Here is a 23,654-nt window from a genome sequence, read left to right on the forward strand (position 1 = left end):
TGGGGCGGAAGAAGGCTGGAGTCTATGTACACAAGCACTGAAGAGAGACTCTCAGAGGCCACCCTGGAGAAGGAGGAGGTCTTAAAAAACCTTAGCAGGGGTGTAATGTTCCAACCATCTCAGGATGAGACAGAAGGAGCCATAACCAGAGTCCCACCACTTTCTGGAATGGGGACGTTGAAGGTGGTGAAGTGACTAGTGAGATCTTTGCAGGGAAGGGGCAAGTTATCTTTGCTTCATGAATTGATCATTATAACTACAGGGGCACATTCAATATAGTGGGTTTCCTGAATGACAGCCATCTTTATTTCAAAAGATATTAGTTGTCATTTTCTAAACCATACGCATATTTTGCATTAATATGAAAAATACAGAGAGATAATCAATTACAGTGGCTAACACTTAAAAGTTAATGCATTATTTGAAGAAAGGAGTTCGTATTTTTCTTTTTCACTTTAAAAAGACATGAAATGGAGATTTCCCTTTTTCTCCCCCCCTAAATCCAAAAGGGTACATGGGAATGACTAATAACATATAGGGATGTTAAATATGCTATAGTCCAAAAAACAGTAGAAATGCATAAAACAGTAGTACTCACTAGTACACTTATAATTTAAATTCACCTCTTCACTGGGGCCCCCTATTCACTTACACTCTAGCGTAATTTAATATAAAATATACACTATGCGGATGAAATAGAAATGAGTTTGAAAGAATTCAGAATTATTTTACTGCATTATCGATACTGTAAGAAGTTCTGCAATAATGTCGGCAGCTGGAGCTGTGGGATAAGGTGCAATCTTGGTCTTCCTATGTAGTTTCGGATACAGAGTCGGCAAAGTTGGCAAAGAGTGCTTGGAGTCGCTACAAAAGACAAGAAAGTATTTGTTAATTAAAATCGAAATGGGTTTTTATATGCTAAAAGATGCATGAAATAAACCATAAATAAGTTACAGTGCTTTCAAGCAAACTAGGGCAGTATGACCACTATACCAGGAGCATTTGCAAAAGCATTTATATTGCTGTTATTTATAAGCTTTTATTATAATTGTGGTATATTCCATATGGGTTCTTTAAAAAAAAGATTTATTTATTTATTAGAAAGAGAGAGCATGCCCAGGAGAGAAGGGCTGAGGGAGAAGGGGAGAGAGAGAATCTCAAGCCGACTCTCCACTGAGTGTGGAGCCTGATGAGGGGCTGGATCTCATGACTCTGATATCACAACCCTGAGATCTTGACCTGAGCCGAGACCAAAAGTCAGACGCTTAACCAGCTGAGCCACCCAGGGGCCCCTCTACATGGGTTCTTTAAAACATTAACATCTTCAGGCTTATGATACTGTTGTTGCATTTGAAACCTCAGAAATAAATTCTGCTTTTCAAGGAAGATAGAACTCAAAAGCCTCAGTAAGTGTTAGGCACTAACGGGGGAAATTTTAAGTTATATTTTTTCTCAAATTACGTTTACTAGTTAAGCCAAAATGAATTTTATTATAGTGTCTGAACCAGGCTTAAGAAAGTCTGCTTTGGTGGTGTCTGGCTGGCTCTTTTGGAAGAGCATGCAACCCTCGATCTTGGGATTGTGAGTTCGAGATCCACATTGGATATAGAGATTACTTAAATAAATAAAACTTAAAAAAAGGGGGAGAGAGATTCTGTTTTAGAATAGCAAAAGTCTTAGGTGTGAAAATATTTCCTGATTCCGTTTCTACAACATGCCATAGAAGCTGTATGCCCTTAGGAAATGGGGCATGTTTCCAAATCTTTATAAGCAGACATTAAACAGAATTACATATTATGTATTGTCAAAACAAACCAACCTATTTAGGTTAACCAAATGAACATGAAGTTTAGGTAAGGTGAAAAAAAGAAAATTAAGATCAGGGTGGTATCTTCTTTATGGATAGAACCTAAGTTAAAAAATTATCTGCTTTCACACAAAGTATTTTAAATGTTACGCCATTATCAGTTTATATGCCAACAAAAAGATTTTCAGTTTTGTTTATTTCAAGCAAATGTATTTTTGTGTTTTTAAATGCGCACGTATTCTTACCTTCATGTTGAAGCAATAGCCTTTCCACCAAACTGCTAGAAGTAGCTACATCTACAGGTCGCAGAAGCTCTGTGTTTTTGGCATTGATATCTGCTCCAAATTCTAGCAGTAAGTTTACAATTTCGGTGCTGGACTGTTGGGCAGCAGCGTGTAATGGAGTGTCCCAGTATTTGCCTTTTTGTACATCAGCACCTGCATGTAAATAGGGAATGATGAGAAATACAAACAGAAACTGTTAGACCAGTCAGTTACCTCAGCGCAGGCAGAAAGGTGTAACACCAAGAGGACCTCACTTCTGTCTGTAATGGGTTATTTCTCTTTATATATATATATATATATATAATATTCTCTTTATATATATATATATATATACATATATATATATATACACACACACACACATATATACACACACACAGATATTAAATCTTAAAACTTGGTACACCTGGGTAGAGAGTACACATGCTTATGTTCTCTGATATTTTTTTCTCTATGCTTGAAAGATCCCATAATATACAATATTTTTAAACTTTTAAGTCCCCAAAGTAATCCTATTAACTAGTATTATAAACAGAGTATTATAAACAATTAGGTTCATTCATATCTGTTTTCATCATAATTAATATTTCCTAGGATTGTTATTAATGCTCTTCTTCTTTTCATTTATTTTGAGGCAATAGAGCTCTTTTTGTTTCCTGGATAATTCATGAATCTAGATGTGTGAGCTATTTAGGTAAAATGAATATAGATTTTCCTGTCACTTCTTACTCATATAGGGTAAGTCAATAAATATATAAAGGCATTGAGTCTCTTTAAGTAGAAAGGCACACTGTATTTCTACATGCAAAGTAAATTTTTAAAAAATCTTACATTAAAAAAAACCCTTATCTGTTAAATTATTTATTATTGCATAGTTATTTTTTCTTAGTGTGAGCCCTGGCATGTGGTGATCATTCAATGCATGTGCGACAAATAAATACCGTGTAATACTGGAAAGAATAATAACCTCATTTTCCAGTATCTAAGTGGTCAGGACACCGAGAAATATCTATCGGTAAAAATGCATAAAGTCCTTTCAACTCTGTTTTCTGATACTATCAGTAAAACTAATGATGTTTACAAGAAGCAGTACATTTTAAGGGTCCCTTTAGGCCTTCCTGCTACTTTCAAATCTCAATAAATGTAATTGTTTTCATATTTTTAAACAAATATAAAATGTTCAGTGAAAGAATAATAGTCCATAACAAAATCTCCGTAGAGAAAGCATAAACTCTGTTGGTTATGTCAATTTTATGGGAGAACAGAGGCTGATAATAACAATCAGTCCCCAATTACTAACAGCACTTTCTCAGTATCTTTTTTACCCAATGTAAAATATTTGGTGGAAAGAATAACATTCACAGCAAAGTAAAAAAAAAGAAAAAAGAAAAAAAAGGGCAATAAAGAATAAACTCTTCTGGTTATACAAATTCATGGGAGATCACAGCCAGAAAATAACACTGGGTCAATGATGAGTAGCAGAGGTCACGTTTAAGACCTTTACTAGATGTTATAGGAGTGAACTAGCAGAGCGGAAACTGCCTACAAGAAGCTTATAATTTAGCTAAGATAATGTGAGTAACATAGGAAGAGGTTACTAAAGCTGTCCGTGTATATCAGAGGCCAAATGATTCCACGAACGGTAAAGAGCCTAGAAATCCATTTACTCATTTTACACATATTTTAGGTCCCTACCACGTGAGAGGCACTGTGGTAGGGAAAGGAGATGATGCGGGAAAGCACTTAATCCACGAGATGATGCGGGAAAGCACTTAATCCACATCCTTAGAGGAGTTCCCATTCCCATAGCAGGAGAGGCCACTATGGTCTCAAAAGATTAGGACAAGTTTCTCAGGAGGCTAAAGCTGAACCTTGAGGGACTGGTTTGTTTCAAGTAAGAGGAAAAGACCACGCAGTCCATTTCGGTAGATGGGACACGACAAAGTCTGGGAAAGCCCATGAGTTCTTATGATTGGTAGAAGATAAGGTAGAGAGGCAGTTACTATCCCTAAAATTTCTTTCGATGGATTTATTCATGGATAGATATCTATTTGGCGACATTATATTCAACCTTGTGGTTTTAAATTTTATGACCTTTGTAAGTAGGGCTTTTGGACTTGTGGGGTGAAGTAGAGTTATCAAGAACGCAGTTCTTTTATTATTGGTTATATACTTACATGGGACAATGCTTAGAATAAGAACATTTTTTTTTTTTCAGTAACCTCCACACCCAGCGTGGAGCCCAATGCAGGGCTTGAACTCTAGACCCTGAGATCAAAACCTGAGCTGAGATCAAGAGATCGAGAGACAGCTGCTTAACTGACTGAGCCACCCAGGTGCCCCAAGAACACTTTTAGCAATGAGATATCTTTATACAGATTATTTAGAGAAATAAATACGGACCTGAATCATTGCTTGTGTGTATGGTGGGCAGAATGGGAGATGATTTAAGGAAAATTACCCGCATAAAGAAGCTTCCGGATACAGTGGAACTGCTGTGACATACAAGCCACATAAAGAGGAGTTCCCAAATGAGGAATGTCTTGGTCAACGTCTATGCCCCAGGATATCAGTATTTCTAGGCATTCATGATGACCTGCCAACACAAGGTGGAAATGAGTTTACTTTTCTTCAGTGCCCGCCCATCCCCTTGCACCTCACGTCGTGCTGTTCCCGGCAGTGACTCATTGGAAGAAAAATGGAGCACTGCGTGTTGCTAAAGGAACTTCCTCTCCTTGTCACTGACTCTGATAACTACGTTACCTTTACTGGCGGCCTCGTGGGTGGGAGAAGGAAGACACGACTCCAGCTGGGGCTTGGCACCATATTCCAAAAGAAGTCCCGTACAGCTAGTACTGCCTTGTGAGCATGCGTTGAATAACGGAGTCACTCCATCTACCGTGAGGGCGTTTACCTAAACCAACGCAAAGTTTGAGACTGAGATTCACAGCCCCACGTGATTAAATGCGAGGCGTTTAGAACAGTTATACGATCCAACAGAAATCATTGGGAAAATGTATGCAGTAAATATGACCAAGTATATTTAGCTCCTACACATCAATAAGCAAAGCTTTTAAAAGCCAAGAGAGAAACAGAAATATGATGTGGTAGGTAATTTGCAAGAGTGGGCATGCAGCTAGTAAATGTCATGAAAATAAATATATACTCCAGAATCAAATACACAAAAACTAATTCAGTGGTTAGGTGCCTTTCACTTAGCAAAACAAGTCCACAAATGCAATGTTGACAGAGGTTGTGATCAGGTAGGTCATCTGACTGGTGGCAATGTGAATTAGTGAACTTGGAAATTCTCTTTCTGAGAATTCATCTAAAGAAAATCATCCAAAAGACGGGCAAACATTATAGGCATAAAGAGGTCCACCTATTGCTGTTTAGAATCATGAAAGCAGGAAATAACTTAGAGAATGTTCTATATTATTATGCAGCATGCTAGCCATTTTTGCAATGATTGGAAATCCTTCTTAGAGTGCACTGAGAGGACTGAAGCAATGTGACTTTTATTCTGCTATTTTTGAAAACTACTAAGAAGGAAAGAAAAGCAAAATGAGAACTTTGTTCCATTCTCTTAGACAGTAGGTGTGAAATTATTGGTTTTCAAGGGTACCTACATTAGCTCCAGCTTCCAGTAGAGTTCTGGCGCACGCCACATGGTCTCCGAGGCAGGCTTCGTGCAAGGGGGTGACATGGTCTATAGTTACTGCATTTACATTATAACCCTAAAAATGACATGAGTCATTTTGAAAGGTGAGCAAAGAGTTATCTGACATCATCTTTACAAATGTGATATACAAGTGATATACAAGATCAAAGACTCTCAGGAAATCAGGTTTAAGTTCAGCACGGAGAGGCCAATTCCGATGCCATAGAGTCAATCAGTTGTCAAAACTCCTCATTATTGTAACGTCACCATTTCTAAACCCCAGAGTGCCTTAAGTATTTTGTTGAGACTGTGAATGTTTTCTTTAAATTCTGCTTAACTTTCTTTGGTCTTTATGGATTGTTTGATTGTTATTGTTGTTTTGTTTTGTAGAACTAAAGACTATTTATAGGCTGGATCACTTGTTTTGATTGGGGCTGTAACATTACAGGTCAGTCCAGACCAGGGGGAAAAAGACTCTAAATTGTAGTAAGCTGCTTTGTGAATTTTTGTCACTAGATAGGAGTGACAAAGGTCTATACTAGGTTGAGAGCTCTGATTATGAAGTCATTTACACTTGGGTTTGAAGCCCTGTTCCATAATGCAGTAATTATTTTAATTTGGATGAGTACATTAACCTTTAAATGTTAGGGTCATCATGGGGATTAAATGACATGACGCATGTATAGCAATTATTGTTACAGTGTCGAGCATATGGAGAGCATCCCACTTTATTTTATTATCCAAGCAAAACCAAGTAAACACTTTAAACATCCTTATTTCAGTTAAACTAATGATATCAGACTAAAATAATGAAATCTCATTAGGACATGAGACTCTTTGCTTTCTTGCTATTTTTGGCAACTCACCACTTATTGACAATCATAGTAAGCACTATAATAGGAAGATTTTTGTGGCTGAATCCCCATAACATATTAAGGATTACTGTGATTTGTAATACCTGGATGGATAGGAGGAATCTTAAAACGAAAGCAAGAAAACAGCCACGCCAAATCTTGGTCACTAACGAGTGGCAACTTTTTGGATCTCTTCAGTTATCCTTTCAAAGATCTCGAATTGGCTAGCCAGCAGTCAGACTCGGGGAGCTAATTCCTAACTGCCACACCCTCGGGTGACCCGGTGGCATAACATCTGCGAAGGTCCAGATTCCCTTTCACTTTGGGCTTTGGGGGCAGCCTCAGACTCTTCCTGTCTGGTGTGTCCATGGATATGAGATGTATGTCGAAAAAAATCCTAAGAGTGCTCTCCTCTCAAAGAACTGCATGACTCTTTCAGTAGGGGGTGGGGAGCGAGGGGTTACCTTTAGAAATTACTGACTTTTTGCTGTTTTTTTTTTTTTCCCCCATCAAGTGGTGAGCAAACAAAATGGCCGCATGGTTATCATGGAACTGGAGAGCCCTAAAGGAGCATCTGGTCCTACGTGCTCCCTTTCTAGATAAGAAAATGAAGGTCAGCTATGTTGTGATTCACTCGAAGTACCAGCCTGGAGTCCAGGTGCCTTGAGTCCCAGGGCAGCACCACCTTTCCTTCCCTGTCAGCCATCTGAGAACACCCCTCTCTCCCTGATACTGGGAAGGACTGGGACAATGACTTCCAGATCCGGGTGTAGATTTGAACCACACTGGACATTTAAAAAAATGCACAGGCCAGGCCAGAGTCCTTTCCATTCGGGTAAGGCATCTCTGCTTTTCTCTGATGAGTCGAGGGACAGGCGGGTGGAGAAATGATGGTTCTGTCCCGTCCGTGGGCAACTCCCCACCACATATTACTGATTAATGTAACAAAGATTGCTCAAGCATCTGCTCTGATGATCCCCTTTTGGCTATTTTATGACTAAAACTTCCTTTGCAATTAGCTGCCCACATTGTATAGAGTTAAGCAGTTCGAAGCGCTTAATGAATAATATGTACGTCCAATTAACTTCTTGCTGAACTAGGTCTATCAGGGAACAAGCACACTGTATGAGAAGCTTGAACTATTGAGACAAAAGATTATACCAAAATATTTATAAAGACATTTCAAAGATAAGTGGGAACTAGGGACCTGACTGATAGAGGGGTTAAAACAAAAAAGACTGGTGACATTTACTAGGCAGCTTTCTTATTTTTGAGTTGATTACTTTTGAAAATTAATGTGCTACGCTCACAGGAAAGGGGCATATTTCAAGCCATAAGTAATATTTTACCTGTGATAACAATGTTCGCAGAGCGAGAAGACGACCTTGACTTGCTGCTTCGTGCAGCGGTGACCGATCTGCCCAGGAACCTGGTGGAAAAGAAAGAAAACAAGATCTGTGAGTCATCTGTTTTAACCCTAACAGATACAATCAGTTCCTGTGAAATAGACACTCTTCAGAGTCCGTGTTCAACAAGGTGATCAAAATACCTGTACCACATTACCAGGACATCTGATTCTTTTTTTTTTTTTTTTTAAAGATTTTATTTATTTGAGAGAGAGAGAATGAGAGATAGCACGAGAGGGAAGAGGGTCAGAGGGAGAAGCAGACTCCCTGCTGAGCAGGAAGCCCGATGTGGGACTCGATCCTGGGACTCCAGGATCATGACCTGAGCCGAAGGCAGTCGCTTAACCAACTGAGCCACCCAGGTGCCCCAGGACATCTGATTCTTGTCTAAAGGATCCAGACTGGCAGTTTCCAAACACAGAGGGTTATAACGCATGTTCTGGAAGTGACCTATCCCAGAACTCCTGGACCTTTTGAACTACCCTCCAAAGAAGGGAAGGGTTAAAGTCGCTTGATATGCCACAAAAATATGTGTTTCATTTTTTTCAGGGCACTTTTAGCAGGGCTAGCAGCTGGAACACCCACTCTCTACATTCCATGCCCGCCCTGCTTGTCTCCTCTTCTCTCTGCACCCCCCAGACTGCCCTGCCCTTACAGTTTGCCCTAGGGTATAAAGGGGCTGCAGCAGGTTGCCAAGGACACCGAGTAGCTATTCCCTAAGTCCTGAACTTTGGAACAAGCTGGGCGGGCCCTAAAAAGGGGTGTCACAGGTTGGGAGGAGCAGACTGTCGTCGGCGTTGGAAGCGGTCTTGAAAAGTGCTAAGGGCTCACTCAGGGCTCACTGACTCTCCATGTACCAGTGGCCAGTGGATGACAGTACTGTCCCCTCAACCCCATGCCCTGACGGAAAAGGCACTGACCTGCCATGTCCCCCCCACGTTCCCCCTCCTTACATGCCTTTTGCACCCCTCCCATTTGAAAAATCAGTGCCCTCCCCTGAGGAAACCCCCCTTTCCTTCTCTCCCCCAGTGCCTCTTGGCACCTAACCACCCCCATCTCTCCCCACTGTGGTCTGCCCTGGAGGTTTTATATGATACTGGGTGGGTGCACAGTGATTTCTTGTAATTCAAACAGGATCAGCACAGTTGATTCTATATAACGGACATGAGAGATCATGTTGGAGGTTTTTAATGTGATTAAACAGGCAAACTATGCAAATCAGAAAAACATGACTTTAAAGGCTATCAATGGCTGATACACTGAAGTGAGGCTGACTAGGGAGAAAAATCTTCCCGATGTAATGGGATTATGTTTGCTAATATCTGTCTTCTTATCTACTACCTCTTCCTCCTGTTTGGGATCCCCGAGACGCAATAAATAAAGATAATTTTTAAAAACCCTGCTAATCAGTCCGAGCGCAATTTCAATAAAGTCCCTTAGCTGTGAGAAACATACGTTTAATGAAAAGCATGTCTAAAGCTTCTTAAATCAGGAAAATTAGTGGAAACATGGTAAGGAGGCGTACTTTAGAAACCACTTCATTGCTCCTGTGTTTTCATACCTTTGAAAAAGCCTACTACACATAGACCGAGGCTTCTACACTGTGGTCTTACAGAAGAACTTTGCCAAAACACCTTAAGGGAGATCCAAGCGATTTCACTGAATAAAATGTGGGTCACACACGTATCACAGGATTAATGAAACACCCAGTGAACCTGGTGGAGAGGGAAGAAGTCAACTGCCAATCAGCCATGTATTTTTTTAATATCCAGTGCTATTATGGGATGTTACGGAAGCTACAAATCCTAAGGGCAGAGGCCAGACCTTCTCTTCTCCTTACTGTACCAGTAGCAGGGGCCAAATAGCGAGGACTACGTGCACGACGGCCGCGCAAGCGCGCTGAGCATTCTCTCATTTCCTTCTCACCCACGCTCAAGTATACAGTTATTGGTTGTATTCTAAAGCTGAGGAAGGAGAGCCAAAAGGAGCGAAATCATTTAAGGAGAGTCACATAATCTAACTAGAGTTGGTCCTCCTCGTTATGACACTGCAGTTTTCCTTTCCATCCACCATGATTTCTTGCCTCTTCGAAAGGAGTAGCAAGCCAGACGTCCAATTCTTTGAGCTCTCGACTGAAGAGCTACTGTCACTAGCTCCGGGGTATTCTTTCTTTCCAATATGTGACACTCCTGTTATATCGTAAAACGAGAATTGAAATAATGCACACCAGTAAACATTTGTTGATGAGTTCGAACTTGGCGACAGAGCAATAATTCTTAAGAAAGTGGAACATGATTTCTTACTAAAGAAAGTGCAAAACATCCTAAGAAATGTTATTTGGGGGAACAACCATGTTTCAATTTCAGCTTCTAAGATGAAATCTGATGCTTTAAAAATCATACACATCTCTTTTATCATTAAACAACTTCACTGCAAAGTGAAACTCTGGAGGACTTCGAATATAGTATCGATTTTATTGTTAATACTTAAATAAGAAAATTATAATACTAACTTTCTAGAGAGAGCACATAAGTTCATCTTACTCAGCAGAGCAGTAGTAAATTAATAAAGTTAAACTAACCAATGCTTAAATATATGAATTTAAATAATCATTTGTAGTATTTATAATGATCATGTTTTCCCTCCTGTATAACGACTTGATACATTTCATTCCTCCATTTATCTCTAAAAGATAGATGTTGAATCACATGATGCCAAATCATGATTGCTGCCTGTTCTTTCATTGCCACTAGCGAAAGGGCAATTGACCAGATGTTGGGATTGGGAAAAGCTTAGAGATAGGGTCTTTTGGATCCATTTTGGGCTTATTTCTATCTGGTATATTTATGAAGACCTTTAAGGGACAGCAAAGCTAACAGTATTTGCAGCCAATAGGAACTCTTCTGCATACGAATGTGTTTGCCCATCAAAAATATTAAATTAGACTTCTGAACAATTTCAGCATGTTTTGCTTCACAAAGAAAGGAAAAAAAGAAAAGGAAAAGGGTCATTTAGAGAACAGGCCACAGAGGGAACAAAATAAGGAAACGTGAGTATTTCGATGTCGTGTCCCATACCCCAACCGCCACGTTTCCCCTCAGACTGTCCTGCAGCTTCCTGTCCCACTGGCATTTTCTTCATCACCAAGCCTTAGGCCTATGACGATGGGAAGAAAAAAGGCTGAAGCCTATGTGTATTTGCTGTTATTTCTATTAACATGACCTCCAATGGCAAGACAGACGCTTAAGGACTGAGCCACCCAGGCGCCCCCCTCCAATGGCAAGACAGAGGGGTTAAATGTCACAGTAATCTGCAGGAAACCCCGGTGTCGGGGTGTCAGTGACGAAACCACTGGAAATCGGCAATGTTGGATGAGGAATCCCTTGGCGCATCAGGCAGGGACAAAGCCTATGAGAGTGCACTGCCCTGTTGTTTCCTGGGATAAACTGGGCACACCACGTGCATGGGACCCCTGCTGTCTGTCATTATTCCTTTAAGAACAGGGGTGGGGTGGGGGAGGGGCAGGAGACTGAAGGGAGGAGTTTATGGGGCTGGAGCCCAGCAGCTCAGGAGGGGAAACACTGAGGAGCCAGGCAGGCCACGATCTATCTGCACCCCAGTTTAGGACAGTGGCTTCCATGAAGTCACCTAACTTTTCCCCGAAAAATGGGACAAGCACCAACAACAATTAGACAGGATTGAAGCAGGGACTGGAAATAAGCTGGTGAAGTGCCTGCTCTATAAATGCACAATAGATAATAACCTACTATCTTTGCTAAGCAAACTGGTAAATATGAATCTTATGGAACCATCATTTTTCTCCAAAACTAGAGAAACTCAAGCCATAAAGAGCAGCAGCTATTGACTAAAATAATTTTCACTGCTATCAGTTTAATTAAATAAAGCAGCTGAGTGACTTATAAATGCATTTAAGCCAACAATCAACATCTGCCGCTACGTTTTTCTTTCCAAAGTAAGCTACAGGAAATAAAGATCTGTCCATCTGTTGAAGGAGTGACCAATCGTACATGCCTGGACTCGAGGCAAAAGGCTTTTTGTTTGTTTGAACTCTGCTTACTTAACTCCCAAGCAACCCCACCTCCCTGGTTTCCTTGTAAGGCCGTAGAAGAGTCTCTGAAATTAATCCAGTAACAGGTGAGAATCAAAGGATACTAGATCAAATTCTAGCTCCTGTTTTGAACTAAGTCTTCACCCCGCCCTATTCCTTCCCTTCAAAATCTGAAGTTCGGCAACTGCAAATTTCTGTTCAAATGTGTTCAATATAAAATCTCTTACCTTTCAATATGGATATGTTTTATATTAGAAAGATTTGTAAGCTTTGTCAAAACCAGGCAAAATTATACATATCTTCATAGATAGCAGTTCAGTAAATTTGCAATCTTGTCAAACTTTACCGGGGTAGCTCAGATTTTTTATATGTCCAGTTTAACTCTTGAGGATAAGCTATTCACTGTGACATCTGTTTTGCACAACACCTGTGACTCGAATGCCTACTGTGAAGATCTCGCTGTGGCTACACAAGAGCTGACTTGACTATATTTAGAAACAACACCAGTCCCCAGACATCTGGTATATAATTTACAGGGAACGCGCCTGTCCCGTTCTGTAAACAACGCATTGCTAGAGTAAAAACAGTCACTTTCTTAGATAATACGCAGTTTGGTAAGCATCTATACCATACCTAAATCACCATCTCCCCATGGCACTTCAAGCCAGCCACTGTTGAGGTAAATCCGACTCATATCTTTTTGTTTTATCAGCATTAAAAAAAAAAAAAGTCGCTTGTCATTTGCTAGTTCCATTCGGCCATCTTAAGGAGCTTTAAGCTCCTTGTAACATGACCTTTCACCTCCAAAAACAAATAACAGCTTGTGAAAATCTGATTGATTTTCAAAATGGCCTTTCCTTATTGATTGTTCCTCTTTGACAAATTGCTTATCCTAACGTAGTTTTCTTTACACTATGTGCCTTGCAATAAAATCGGAGTATTACAATTACAGCTCTGTGCAGAGCTATCATGAAACCAATTTATTTTTTAGAAAGTCTTTTCCTGGCTCTCCTTCTTAGTCCCAAGCACAGAAGTAGGCAGTAGACTCCCTCCAGAGCTAACCTCGAAGTGGTGCAGAGGGTTGAGTTTGGGTCACAGCAACTTTCCTCAGTTGGTTCCAAAAGAGGAAAGTCAGGACACTTATCTCAGACAGGAAATTATAAAGAGAGGTGGGAAGCAATGGAATCTTCATATAGGAATCAGTACCAAATGTTAATGCATTTTATAGCTCCCTTTGCTATAAAGCATTAAATCAACAATCTTCTTCCTAACGGCGATGGATTTACCATGAAGCCAATGAAACTCAAGATCAGGACCCCTCCATTGCACAGACACCTTCTAAGACTCTGTAATTTCATGTTATTTTGCTTAAAGAGGATCCCAAAATGCAGATAAGCTTCAGGCTCAACATCTGGCCCATCCCTATGCACAGGTGTGCAAAATAATTAAAAATCACCAGGCATTTCCTGACCTTGACCGTGTATTTTTCTGTTTAACCACATTAATGGAGCCACACAGACCCATGAGGGCATGCTTGACAAAGAGGGAAGTAACATGCTGTTAAAACCAGTCCCTTCCAAGCCTGAGACTGTCCTTTCTTTCCATTCCTGTTGCCTTTCTGGAAGTTTCCTTACAAAAATCTAGTCCAGATTTGAAACCACCAGCTGTGCCTAGGGAACTTCAGGTATAAATGGCGAGTTTCGTGGATATGTGACTTACTGTAATTGATCTCTTGTTCACGGTCTAGGATCCCTCCATTATCTCCTAAGAAGATAGTGTCTGGCCCCCAACAGAAAAAAACAACAGGTAAGTGAAAAAAGTGCTGGGGTTGATCTAAAAAAAAAAAAAGGCAAAATTTCCAACAAAGTGAAGACAATGGACTCCCCTATGATATCCACGAATATCCAAAATCAAGAGAGAAAGAGATTTTAAGACCCTCTTCAGGGAACAGTGCTGCTCTTGGAAGAGACTACTCAGTCATCCCAATTAACTGTCACTGGTCCCTGGGACTGTGGACAGAGCACGCTGGGAGTCTTCAGATGGATCTGAGTCCAAATTCCAGCACAGATAATAGTTGTGTGAACTTGGTAGTGATTTAACCTCTTGAACATCAGTTTTCTCAGCCATGAAGGCAAGGATAAGTCTATGTACATCAGAGGGTTGTAGTGAACGTGAAGTACTTAGCATAGCACCAAACACATCGAGAAACATGACGACAAGATCGAAATTCCTTAGACAATTATTTCCATGTACCTGCCCCATGAGCTTTTGATTACCTCGTCCAAACAGGAGGTAGAACTTAATTATTTGAGATTATGAGGTTTTAGCACATTGCCTCCCTCTTGTCTCTATCTCTGTAGGAGATATAAGTAGATAGGGAATGGTCAAAATTTAGGGACAGTGATCTCATCCATAGGGATAACCCTCCAGTCTATAGCTCTTCCCTGGCCTCTCCCACAAAGTTTACTGCCAACTTTAAAATTTACACCCAGATATTTTGCTGGCCCCTCGATGCATTTCTAAAACCAAACACATCCTCTTTCTCTCAAAACCAGTTATTTCTTTTTGCTTCTCTTTTGCTTTAAACAATACCATTCCCTCTGTCACCTGGCACTAATAGTATGGTCTTAAATTTAAGCACAATAATTTTCCAGGAAACTTCATATGTGTTGACTGTTTCGTGTGCTTCTTTGAGAGGTCATAGTTACTGCCTGGTACTTCTTGTTCAATGGATCTCCATCATCCCAAGCGGAGTCCTAGCATCTACCTGCACTCACTCTTAGGGGGATCGCTTCTAGTCCCATTGATAGAAATATTATCCACATGTTGATTAGCCCAACTTTATATCTCCAGACCAGCTCTCGCCTCTAAGTTTCAGACTTGAATTTCCAGCTGGCCCTTCAGTTTCTCCACTTGGGTATTTAAACAGGCAATTCAAGCTCACATGGAAAAACAGAACGCATGCTGTGCTCCTCTTAGATCTGCTCCCTATACGCACCTGGCACCTCCACCCATCCAGGGCTCCATGGAATCCTCCATTTCCATCTCTCACACCCCACAGGCAGACTTCAGTGGGTCTCCTGCCTCTATCGTTCAAATGCAATCCAGCCTTTGACTACCGTCTCCCTAACCTCCACTGCCGCTACCCTAGCGCAGGCCACCCGCTCCCCTCACCTGACTTGTTGCAAAAGTCCGCTGACTGGTCTATGTGTTTCCACTTGAGCCCTTCCAACAGTCCGTCTAACCACAGGCACCAAAATGATCCTTTTTAGCTCAGAAAGAATCCAATGGCTTCCTCTCTTGCCCAGAGGAAAATTCAAAGTCCTTGTCACGACCTCCAAGGTCTCCAGGCTCCCCTCTGATCTCAGGTTCTACCTCGGACCCCTTCCATCAGCCACAGTGGCCTCCTTGCTTCTCCTCAAACACACTAGATGTACTTCCGTTCACTCGGCCCGCACTGCCTCTTTCTGAGAGATGCACGTGGCTTTCTCTCTGTCTTCCGTTCTTCCCTGGCATGCCACTTTATCGGACATGCCCTTCCTTGACCACCTTATAGGAAAGAGTCCTTCTAGTCTTGTTCTTTGTTCTCTTTACTCTGCCTTTTTTTTTTTTTTTTTTTTTTTGCTCTGAGCACTGATTGCTGCCAGAATGTAAGGTCTTGGAGAATAGGACTTGGTATATTTTGTCCATTACTGTGTCCCCAAGACCTAGCACATGAATAGTGTTCATTGTCTGATGAATCAATGTTCAAAATCTCATGAGCTGTAGAGATGCTCTAGAGCTTGGGTGCTCTGCTCCTAAATTCATGGGTTCTCACATTGTGCCAAGCCTCTGGCCTTCCCCATCAGTGAGTCCTAAGAGTATTTCCTCAAAGCGGTAATCTTGGCCCTCACATTCATCCACTATTCATTTATTAAACACTTATGGTGATCTACGAAGGCAATTTTCACCCTTCTAGATGCCAGAGATACACAAAGATGAATGAAGTATGGTTTGCTTCCCTTTGATTTCAATTTGGACTATACCCTCCCTGAATGGTCTTCCTGACTCCCATCTTTATCCCACCATTCGGAATGCTGCCACTGAACTGAACTTCCAAAAGCATCTAGAGTTCCAGCCAGCCCATACAGTGCCTTTAGGAAAATGGGAAAAGGCACCCGTTTCCATAGCAGCCAAAGCCCATGCTGGGTGCACGTGCTCAGCTTGCACAACTGAACACAGCTGCCCCCAAAACACCTCTGGAATCGTGTTGCTCTCCCGCCCAAAAACTTTAATGGTTCGCCGTGGAGTACAGTCTAACATGTGCATCTGAGAATAAAAGATTATCTACAATGTGGATTAGACCTTCCATTTTTATGTTCCATTACTTGCCTTCACACACTTGTTTCAATTAAACTGGACTGTTGTATATGTTTCCCCAACTTTTTCTTTTTTCCATATCATCTTCCCCCTACTCAATTCTCTTCTATTTTTTTGAAGATTTTATTTATTTATTTATTTATTTATTTATTTATTTATTTGAGCGAGAGTGCATGAGGGCAAGTGCAGGGGGACGGGGCAGAGGGACAGAGAAGCAGACTCCCTGCTGAGCATGAGCCCCACGCAGGGCTCGATCTCAGGACCCAGAGATCATGACCTGAGCAGAAACCAAGAGTCCCTCCCTCAACCGACTGCATCACCCGGGAGCCCCACAATTCTCCTTCTTTTGTTGCACAGTCATCTATTGGGTGGATCTGCTTGGCTGGTTTACCTGCTCTGCTCACAGGGGCTTAGGAGGTCCAGACAGCAGAAGCGGCTGGAAGATAGCTTCCCTTATGTGGAGCGTTAGACCCCCGGTTGGGGGAAGGTACGTTGGTAGGGTGAGGAGAAGCCAGTGAAGAGAAAGAAGGACGAAGAGGCGGGAGGGAAGTGTGAGAGAGGAGGGACAAAGGAACAGAGGGAGGGAGAGGCAGAGAGCGATAGAGATGGTTTTCAATGCCAATCCTGAGGCCCAGCAAGAACCCAAGTCCATGCTTTGGCCACGCCTGGGAGAGGTGATAGGACCGAGGAAGGATCGGGCTGTAGGCATTGTGTCCCCAGCTCCAGAACAAAGTTGCATGCTTTAAGTTTGATATGGGGGTCACAGATTTGCTGAATTTGTTTCAAGGGATACCTGGGCTTGGCCAGCAGATGGACTGAAGGTCGGAGGCGCCTCCCTACTGTGCTAGCACCTCTGCACAAAATTGAAGAGGAAGAAAGGGAGGAGGGGACGTTATTAAAAAGATAAAGTTCCCAGTCAGCCTGAGTCCTGGGAGCTTGAGGCCAGATTTAATTTGGAAGGTCCTTTTTCGACCATGACAATTTTCAGAGTCAGATTCTTTCTCACCGAACTAGATGGGTTTTTCCCTGACGTCCTTGCAGAGCCCAGCTCAGAAGTGCTCTTCTCAGCTCTGTATGAGTAAGCACGTCAGCTCTGTGGCCTTCCTGGGTTGCCAGGACCGATGCTGCAAACTTGGATTCTCTGAAATCAGGGTCTCGCTCACCACCGCTCCACAGGAGGCTCTTCCTGCTTCCTCGGCTATAGTCAAGTCCATGTTCATAAGAACTCTGTCTGAGAGGTCATGTGGAGCTGGGGAGTAGGGTTCACAATGGGCTGTGGAGGAAGGCATATCTGGACAGGACATCTGACTCTCAGCATTGCTATTGCAGGTTGGTTGCAAGTTTCGATTGCTAAATCTGTTTTCTCATCTATAAAATGGGGGCAACAATATCTACATTTTCTAGTTGTTATAAGGGTTAAATCGGCCTGTGTGAGAAATGTTTGACCCAAAGTATGTCCTTAATAGAACCCTGACTGTTATTTCCATTGTACTGAGATTCAGTGCTGTGGTCTGGATTGTGTCCCCCTAAAATTCCTATGTTGAAATCCTACTGCCCGATGTGATGATATTAGGAGGTGGGGCCTTGGAGAGGTGCTTACGCCGTGAGTGGAGCCCTCATGAATGGGATTGGTGCCCTTATAAAAGTGGCTCCCAAGATCCCAGCCCCTCCACCACATGAGGGTACCGTGAGAAAGTGCCAGCAATGAGCCAGGATGAGGGCCCTCATGAGAACATGACCTTGCTGGCACCTTGATCTTGGGCTTCCAGCCTCCAGAGCTGTGAGAAATACATTTATTTATAAGCTGCCCAGTCTGTGGTATTTTGTTATAACAGCACAAATAGACTAAGATAGGATTATTTTGTCTGCCACCAAATTCCTATGTCCAACCCCTAATACCCAATGTGACTCTATTTGGAGATATGGCTTTTAGGAGGTAATTAAGGTTAAGCAAGGCCTTGAGGATGGGGCCCTAATCTGATAGAATTGATGGACTTATAAAAGGAGAAAGAGAGAGACCTCTTTCTCCCCAAACATGTGCCAAGAAAAGACCATGTGAGCATATGGTGGGAAGGTGGCCATCTATAAGCCAGGAGGAGAACTCTCACCAAAGCCTGACTATGTGGCAGCTTTGATCTTGGACTTGAAGCCTCCAAAAGTGTGACGAAATTAATTTCTATCGTTCAAGCACCCAGTCTCTGGTATTTTATGGCGGCCCAAGAAGACTAAGGCAGAGATTAAATGCTTTGCCTGAAGTTAAAATCAATAACCGATAAAGCCAGGAAGCAAACTCAGTCCCTTTGAATGTTCAGTGAAACTTTATCGTGTACCAGTCTCTCTTCAACCCCAGAGCACGCATGGTGTATTTAGTGGGTTGTTAATCCGTAAGTGGTCCATAATACTTAAAAATAAACTTATTAAACAAACTAAGAGTTGCCTTCTAAAAATGAAAAGAACTGTGGAACTGTTGTCTACATTTTCATATAATAGTATGTATATTTGAAATAGTAGCAACAATAGCTATATTTTCTTATCCAGTTATAAGAGTGGGACATTAAACAGGACAATAAATACATTGCAAAACACGGAAAACCATGATATTTTCCAAATACAACCATTCCATTTGGTTGTGTATATCCTTCCCATTTTTTTTTTCCTAAATACACATTTTTTTAATCAAGAAGTGGAAAGGTCAACAATGCAGAGACTAAGATTGTACCACGGTGTTTCATATATGCCCATAAAAAGGAGTCCACAGATGCATTCTCCATACACTAAACAGCGAAAAGAGCGTACTCCTTTGCCACGCCATACATTCACGTTTCAGAACGCACATTCTGGAAAGCACCCCCAGTTTAAAGTTAGTATTTGCCAAAAACAGGTCACTATAGTTTATTTCAGGACACCGACTAACCTTGACTGGTCAGAATACCCCAGCTAGCTTTTCGCTCAGAAGAACATTCTTCTACGCTCACTATCCTTTTAGTGAGGATCTGCTTTACGCAGTGCTTGTCAACAGCAATATCTGCGCGCATAGCGGGGCTGACGTTTCTGTCTGTGACAACCAGGTGTCATAGGGCAAATGCTCTAGCCAGAAGAAATAGCAACGACTGGATTTCTAGCTACGTTTTCCTCCCCCTCGGACTTTCACAAAGATTCCTGTGTGCTTAACTGGGGAGGGGCCTGGACACTGAGCTCTATTCAGAAGCGCTCGCGGTTGGGAAGGAGCGGGTGGGGGATGGGACAGAAGAGCAGTAGGATTTTCTATTTTTAAAGTGGAGACTCAGCTGCAGCAGGAAGTATTTAACTATTTGCACAGTACAGAAAGGAAAACGTGTAAAATTGCATTTCCCACTCGGAAACAGAATAGACATGAACTCCATACTTAAAATTGGAAAGCCGATTTGAATTATGTACAAATCCGTCCCTTGTGAAATTGCCCCTTGAAAACGGGTACAGACAGAACGCTAGAGCCAGAGAGCTCAGAGATCGGTCACTAGTGAGCCTGTCTTCTTCATCCTCGGGAATAAATAGTGAACGTGCATTAGCGTCAGCTGGTAGGTTGCTCTTGTTCGTTTGGTAAGAACCTAAGTTTAGAATTGGCTTCCATAAAAAATCACAGCCCTGCTATTTACATAGGCACAGCTCACCACTGTGATTCTTCTGGAGGTCATTTCTAGGCCAGAAGGCGTCAGTGGTCAATTTAAGTACAACGGAGAGTGTTCACCCTAAAAGGCAGAGCAAAAAGAGAGGAAAAACCACATGTGTGCCTGGCACGTAAAGTTGAACGAGGTATGGTGGCCATGACCGAGTGGACAGCAGTGACTGGTCCACGGTAGGTCTCCAAGGATTAACTGAGCCGGGGGTGATGTTACACGGTATTAACATACGCAGCTCTGTCTTGATGAAAAATGGTCACGGATTCCATTCTCTGTCTTTACCTTTTTATCACTACTTTTAGGCTCTACTTTCCATTGGTATTTACAGGAAAAAAAAATTATTGGGCTATTGCCTTCATATAACAAACCGGGTAAAAACAAAAACATTTTGTGAGTAAAGTTATTTCCCGTGCATGACCCTATTCAGAGTTGCTGCCATATTCCATTGCCAGTATTTACCTCAAAATTATCACCAGTGGATACCACTATCTTTTTTTTATCTTTAATTAAGCTTTAATCCTACAAACTACATGACTTGGCATGAGCAGCTTAATGATACGTAGATGTCCCTCTTCTGCAGAATGAAGAACTTGCATAAGATTACTGTCTTCTTGCTCTAACATTCTTTGATTCGGATTCTAGGACTCACGTACAAAGGGCAAGCTGGCACGTGAGCTGTAAGCATATACTATGGCCACAAAGGAGGCCAGACTTTGCCAGGAAAACTGGACCAGCTCAGCTGAGGCAGCTCGTTTGGGGGGCACATTCCTAGGCCAAAGGCCAAAGGCAAAGGCCAAAGGGTCGTCAATGAGGGGCTTATTCAGTCCACTATATTTCCATGTCCCGTTGTCAGTAACCATATGCTCTTTGTCCCCAGGTGGTTCCCATATGGGGAGTATGCTAATCGACATAAGCCACACTGTGAAAGTAAATACTAATTTTTGTTTTTAAAAAACCTCCAATTTTAAGCTTTTGACTTTTTGGCTTTCTACTTTTCATTCATGGTTGTAAGATAAATATAGGGTGCTTTATTGTAAGAATTGGGACAATTTTTGTTCCTAAATAATTTTGGACACCAGATATTGTAATTATTTCTATGACGTCCCCTCCACTGGGTTGGGTCCTCAGAGTACATACATCTGTGATGTCACAGATCTACCACACTGCACCTCTTAAATAGTGGGCTCTCAAAAAAAAGAAAAAAAAGTTAAAGTGCAATTTGAATATGGAATTCCAAAGAATACTTCAATACTTCAAGAGGGTTTTATGTAGCCCACGGGGGTAATACATTTCCAGTGCAGTGGGGAGAAAAAAAGCCATTGGATTTCATCGTAACTACATACTTAGTTAAGTGAGATATGGGCTGACCTGCAGAATACATAAGATAATTCACATAAATAATCAAGTGGACTCAGGAAATAACAATTACTTCTTTCAAAAATTTTAGGTGCATCCAAAGCAAAAGTAATTTTAAAAAATGATTCCAGGAAATTGAAGGAAAATGTTGTTACAGTTAATTTACTGGAAAAGACAAGGAACAAAATATTAAATCTATGCCGTAGCTCAACTGTATGATTTCATTAAAAAAATGCACAGTGAAGTGAATGTGCTTGGGACCAAATCATTCAAATACTGGATATCTGAGATTGTATAAATATGAACACACTACGAAATATCTGGATATATAGAAGAACCTAGCATCTTTCCTCGTGTCAGTGCAAAAGTGGATTCGGTAAGCGGCAGGGTATCACTGGGCCCTGTGAGGAGACAGAAGTTTTAAAGCAAACCGGTATTAGAAAAAATACTCCAGGAAATAATTAAAATGATATTCCATAGAAGATAACGGACTCTGAAGTATTATGTCTCAGAAAGAGCATCTGAAATACACTGTAGATTAGAGATGACATACTATTACTACCCACAAAGGCTAAAATAAAATTTTACACCTTTTAGGCAAGATATGGGAAATGAAACGGGGCCATTCTATTCCCATTTTAATCATCGCTAATGTGTCGGAAAACTCGGGAACCTAAGTTTGGGCTGGTTGCCAATCCTCAGTGAGAAAGTGCTGTGAAGGCTGGAGAAGTTTCAAAGAAGGACACTGGAAACCATCAAAGAGCTAAAGGCACTTCTAGAGGAGAGCAATCTTAATACTTGAGAAATTTCAAAATGGAAAGTTGAAATCTAAGAGGGATATGCTAGAAAGAAATCTATGTAATTATGCAATGCACTGTTAGGAGTGAGTACACATTTTCAAGAAATTCTGAAAAACTAGAGAGTTGGATCCACTTCTGACAGTTTTCAAATTACATGTGGGACACAAACATACACTCTCTCTCTCTTTTTTTTTTTTTTGTTTACACAACCAATCACAAACTTTAGGAGCTCATTGCTTCCAAAAGGCAGTGTTGAGCTACCACCTGAATCTTCAGAAACAGATCAAGATGAAGAGACTCCAGCTCGGATCCGGGTTGGCAGTTTCCCCGCCCCCCCTTATGACAATGGAATATTCTAAACATGTACACTATCCACCACCCAGTTCAACATTTACCAATTCACAACTCGTCTTGTTCATCTTCAACCCACCCACAGCCCTCCCTTACCCCACTCCTGGGATTATTTTGAAGCAAACCTCATTATATCATTTGACCCATAAATATTTCAGTATATACCTCTAAAAAGATGAGGATTCTCTGCAATCATAACTATAGTACCATAATCACACAAAAGCAGTAATTCCATATATCATCACACACACGTGGATAATTTTTATTTTCTGAAGAGCAACCCAGTTCATAAACTGCCTTCTAGAATAATACTTACATTGATCATGTTTAGATTCTTTTTTCTTTAATTTTATGTTATTATGTTATGTTAATCACCATACAGTACATCACTGGTTTTGGATGTAGTGTTCCATGGTTAATTGTTTGCATATAACACCCAGTGCTCCATTCAATACGTGTCCTCTTTAATACCCATCACCAGGCTTTATCTTAGGGCAAAAGTCTGTGATCTCTCCGTTTTCTAAAAATTTTTTTTTAAAAATGTAAGCTTCCCATCCTTAAAAAAAAAAAAAGTTTCTTTTCTCTAACGTACCAATGACTCACGAAGTGCAAGATAAAAACTTCACCTTAAATCATCACAAGATATGTTAGATTCCCTTGTACCTGCTAGTGCCAAATTTCCGCCCTTGTACCGTCGCATCTGGAATGGGCCATTGCTCTGTTCTGGGAGGCCGCCTTGCTGTGGGTGTCTCTACCAGGCCACGCATACATGGAGCTCAAAACCATCATCCCTGAGTCCCACTCCTGTTGCTCCATTTTACTGTTTATTGTATGTTATGTAAACATGGGTACCTAAATCTGTTGGCCTAGGGAAGGGGAGCGAGGGCAGAGGAGGTCTGAGGGCAGGCCTGACCTTGGGGAAAAGCAGAGTGATTGTTATCTAACAGTGAACCTTTGTCCGAGGGTCATTCACTTCTCCTCTGAAGGTTGCTGGGAAACCTACAGTGACATCTTGTGGTCCCAGATCGCTCCTCTCTTAGTTGGAACG

The 23,654-nt window shown here is 41.4% G+C and overlaps 1 protein-coding gene across 2 annotated transcripts; it reads right to left on the minus strand.

Annotated features, from left to right (window-relative positions):
• Nucleotides 1-706: 706 nt before the first annotated feature.
• ASB5 (ankyrin repeat and SOCS box containing 5) lies at nt 707-23,510 on the minus strand. 2 transcript variants are annotated; one of them, XM_025886094.2, is made up of 7 exons: nt 23,270-23,510; nt 7,956-8,035; nt 5,721-5,828; nt 4,855-5,005; nt 4,553-4,687; nt 2,053-2,244; nt 707-864 (listed from the first exon to the last, which is right to left on the minus strand). In XM_025886094.2, exons 1-7 carry the CDS (start codon nt 23,304-23,306, stop codon nt 737-739), a joined length of 831 nt encoding a protein of 276 aa, XP_025741879.1. In that variant the 5' UTR covers nt 23,307-23,510; the 3' UTR covers nt 707-736. The 2 variants fall into 2 exon arrangements, with proteins under 2 accessions (XP_025741879.1, XP_073758370.1); XM_073902269.1 differs by lacking the exon at nt 23,270-23,510 and adding an exon at nt 19,355-19,507.
• Between the last annotated feature and the right edge of the window lie 144 nt (nt 23,511-23,654).

The sequence above is a fragment of the Callorhinus ursinus genome, unplaced genomic scaffold (assembly GCF_003265705.2).
Source record: "Callorhinus ursinus isolate GAN/ISIS: 27379988/994484 unplaced genomic scaffold, GSC_fseal_2.0 scaffold17, whole genome shotgun sequence".
In the NCBI taxonomy this organism is placed as follows: Eukaryota; Metazoa; Chordata; class Mammalia; order Carnivora; family Otariidae; genus Callorhinus; species Callorhinus ursinus.